This window comes from Penaeus vannamei, chromosome 7, assembly GCF_042767895.1.
Source record: "Penaeus vannamei isolate JL-2024 chromosome 7, ASM4276789v1, whole genome shotgun sequence".
In the NCBI taxonomy this organism is placed as follows: Eukaryota; Metazoa; Arthropoda; class Malacostraca; order Decapoda; family Penaeidae; genus Penaeus; species Penaeus vannamei.
The window spans coordinates 37,480,585-37,483,084 of NC_091555.1; the positions used below are offsets into that span (position 1 = coordinate 37,480,585).

General features: G+C 42.6%; 1 protein-coding gene across 2 annotated transcripts in view; it reads left to right on the top strand.

The window, feature by feature from the left end:
• The window catches only part of LOC113812307 (uncharacterized), a 14,097-nt gene that overhangs the window by 11,309 nt on the left and 288 nt on the right, over nt 1-2,500 (top strand). For both annotated transcript variants that reach the window (XM_027364174.2, XM_027364172.2), the window contains one exon: nt 1-2,500. This exon is cut by the window's left edge and continues 633 nt beyond it; it is cut by the window's right edge and continues 288 nt beyond it. In XM_027364174.2, the coding sequence (XP_027219975.2) occupies nt 1-2,500 (2,500 nt within the window).

Genomic DNA, 2,500 nt, shown 5'->3' on the forward strand with positions numbered 1-2,500 from the left:
TGTTAAGTAAACTCTTTCAAGAGTACAAACTACCTGGACCACTTATGAGGGCAATAATAGATCTGAAGAATGTTAGAAACAGAGTTTGCCACGAGCAGCTTACTGTAGATGAACTTAGTCTGCGTGATAACATGGAAGACCTCAAACAGTTATTGAAAAATCTGTTTGACGAAGCTTCCGATTTCTTTGGCATGGATCTCGGTAACTTAAAACAGAATTATTTAGATGAAGTTGACGAAATAAAATCGGCTCCTCTCACAGGTCAGGCCACGACATACTTTGAGAGTGTGAAACAGTTCCGGGAAGACCTCGTGGGGAAATTTATCACACACGGGAGAAGAGAACTAATGGATTTTTATGCTAACTTGAAGATCCTGAATCCTTTTACTTGGTTAAGTGATGACAAATTTCCTGAGTTCCTCGTGGACAAGATCTTCACCCCTCTGCACATTCAAGAAGTAGGAAGAGTTATAGACATTGAGACTCTACTCATTACTGAACTCTTTTGTGAAAATCAACAGATTCCTTTGGGGGTTCTGCCGTCAGTTCTTATCTTGTGTGGTATAGCTGGCTGTGGAAAAACTTCATTGTGTCGTTACATTTTACATGTTTGGCGGACTAGAATGGGAAAAATCGAGGGACTGAGATCAGTTGATATGTTGATATTTATAGAAGCCAGGAATGTTACCGAGAGGTCACTGGTTTCTTACATGCAAAAGACTTTATTGCGGGAAACCTGTGATTTCTTTGATGAAAAAGATATAATACTAACACTCCATAAGGTGAATGTTCTCTTTGTTATTGACGGCATGGATGAAGCCACAATGGATGGCAAAGCCTTAATAGGGGAAATATTTTCAACACTTGGTTCTGCTCGCATGATTATCACAACTCGACCTGAATTCACTTCTGTGCTCACACAGAATGCCGCAAAACATCACTGTAAGCTCTTAACACTTCAAATTAAGGGTTTCACATCACAGGGTTTAAGAAGTTTCATCTCGAACATGTTTAAATGCTATGAACCTGACAAAGAGAAGAGCCATAAAATGGAAGTGGAATTTTCAAGCTACTTGAATAACACAGGATCTGCATTCGGCGATCACCTGAAATTGCCCCTAACAATAGCTTTGCTGGTTATTCTGTGGAAGGATGATACGTCTCGCGTTTCGAAAGTAACATCATCGACCCTCCTGTTCTCTGAGTTGTTTAGACTGTGCATCATGAAACTGATTTCAAGACTTCAGGCATCAACATCCCTTCATCATATAGAGCTAGAGGGCATCATTAATGATTGGTTGATGATACTTGCAGAAGAAGCATTTTCAATGCTTGATGAGGGCAAGTTTGTAATAGAACAAGCAAAGCAAATCAAATTAACCTCCTTTTGCCGGAAGGTCAATATTGATGTTGTCCAGACTCTCTCTGCATTCCTCTTGTGCGAAGTTAAAGAAAGTGTGGGTGGGATAAACTACTCCTTCTCGTTTATACACAAGAGTCAAATGGAATACCTAGCATCATTACACATAGTTCGGCATTTATCTCATGATCACTCAAATGTGACGTCAAGGCTCCCCAATTTTCTTAAAGATCCCATTTTAGTGAAAATTCGTGAAACCAGTTGGTGGAATACTGTTCTCTTCACATTAGGGAATCTGTGCACAGAAAAAAAGGTTACTGAAGGCATTCTGCAGAATATCACAAAAATTTTGTTACGTGGAAGCAGAAATAACTCCATAGGTACGTTGTGGCGCATTATCCAAGAGTCAAACTGCCATCCGCAAGTTAGTGCATTGGTCTGTGCAGCAATATCTCTGGAACTCATTTGGAAACCAGACCACGAGAGCTTATGTGATCCAATGAATCCTATGGTGTTAATCCTTCAGAACACAGATTTCGCACCGAAGGGCGTACTGATGCGGATTTACGGCAGTGTCAGCCAAGGGAATGTTGCCGTGAAGGGTGGCCTCCCTGAGCTGAGGGAAAACATCAATGTCTTCCCCATCTTGCGGCTCTTATCCAAGCGGCCAAACACTCACGTCGTGCTGAGGATGGACCAACATTATTACGAATGGGGAAACTCGGAGACCGGCGACGACCTCCTCACAGCCCTGTTGCCTGGGGGGAAACTGACTGCCTTCATGGGGCATTTGGGCGTTAAGGGGGTTGCCGCTTTCATAAATGTGCAGTGCCTAGGCGAATTGTTTATCCGCTTATCCAGTGTCGAAGCTCTACAGGCGCTTGCCAAGTCCTTTACGCCGGCTGAAACTGTGATTATGAAGTTGACCCTCCGGCTTGACATACCATGGGAAGAAAGTGCAAAGTCTATTCCAAGACTTAATAAGCCTAACAACATGTCTGTCAAATTAAAGAATGTGAGCGATGAGAATGAAACATGGGCAGCAGAAGCAATCTCAAGACTCAGACAGACTTACGACGAAGTGGACCTTGTCACTTCCAGCCTCACTCCTGCAGGAGGAATAAGATTCATGAGGAGGCT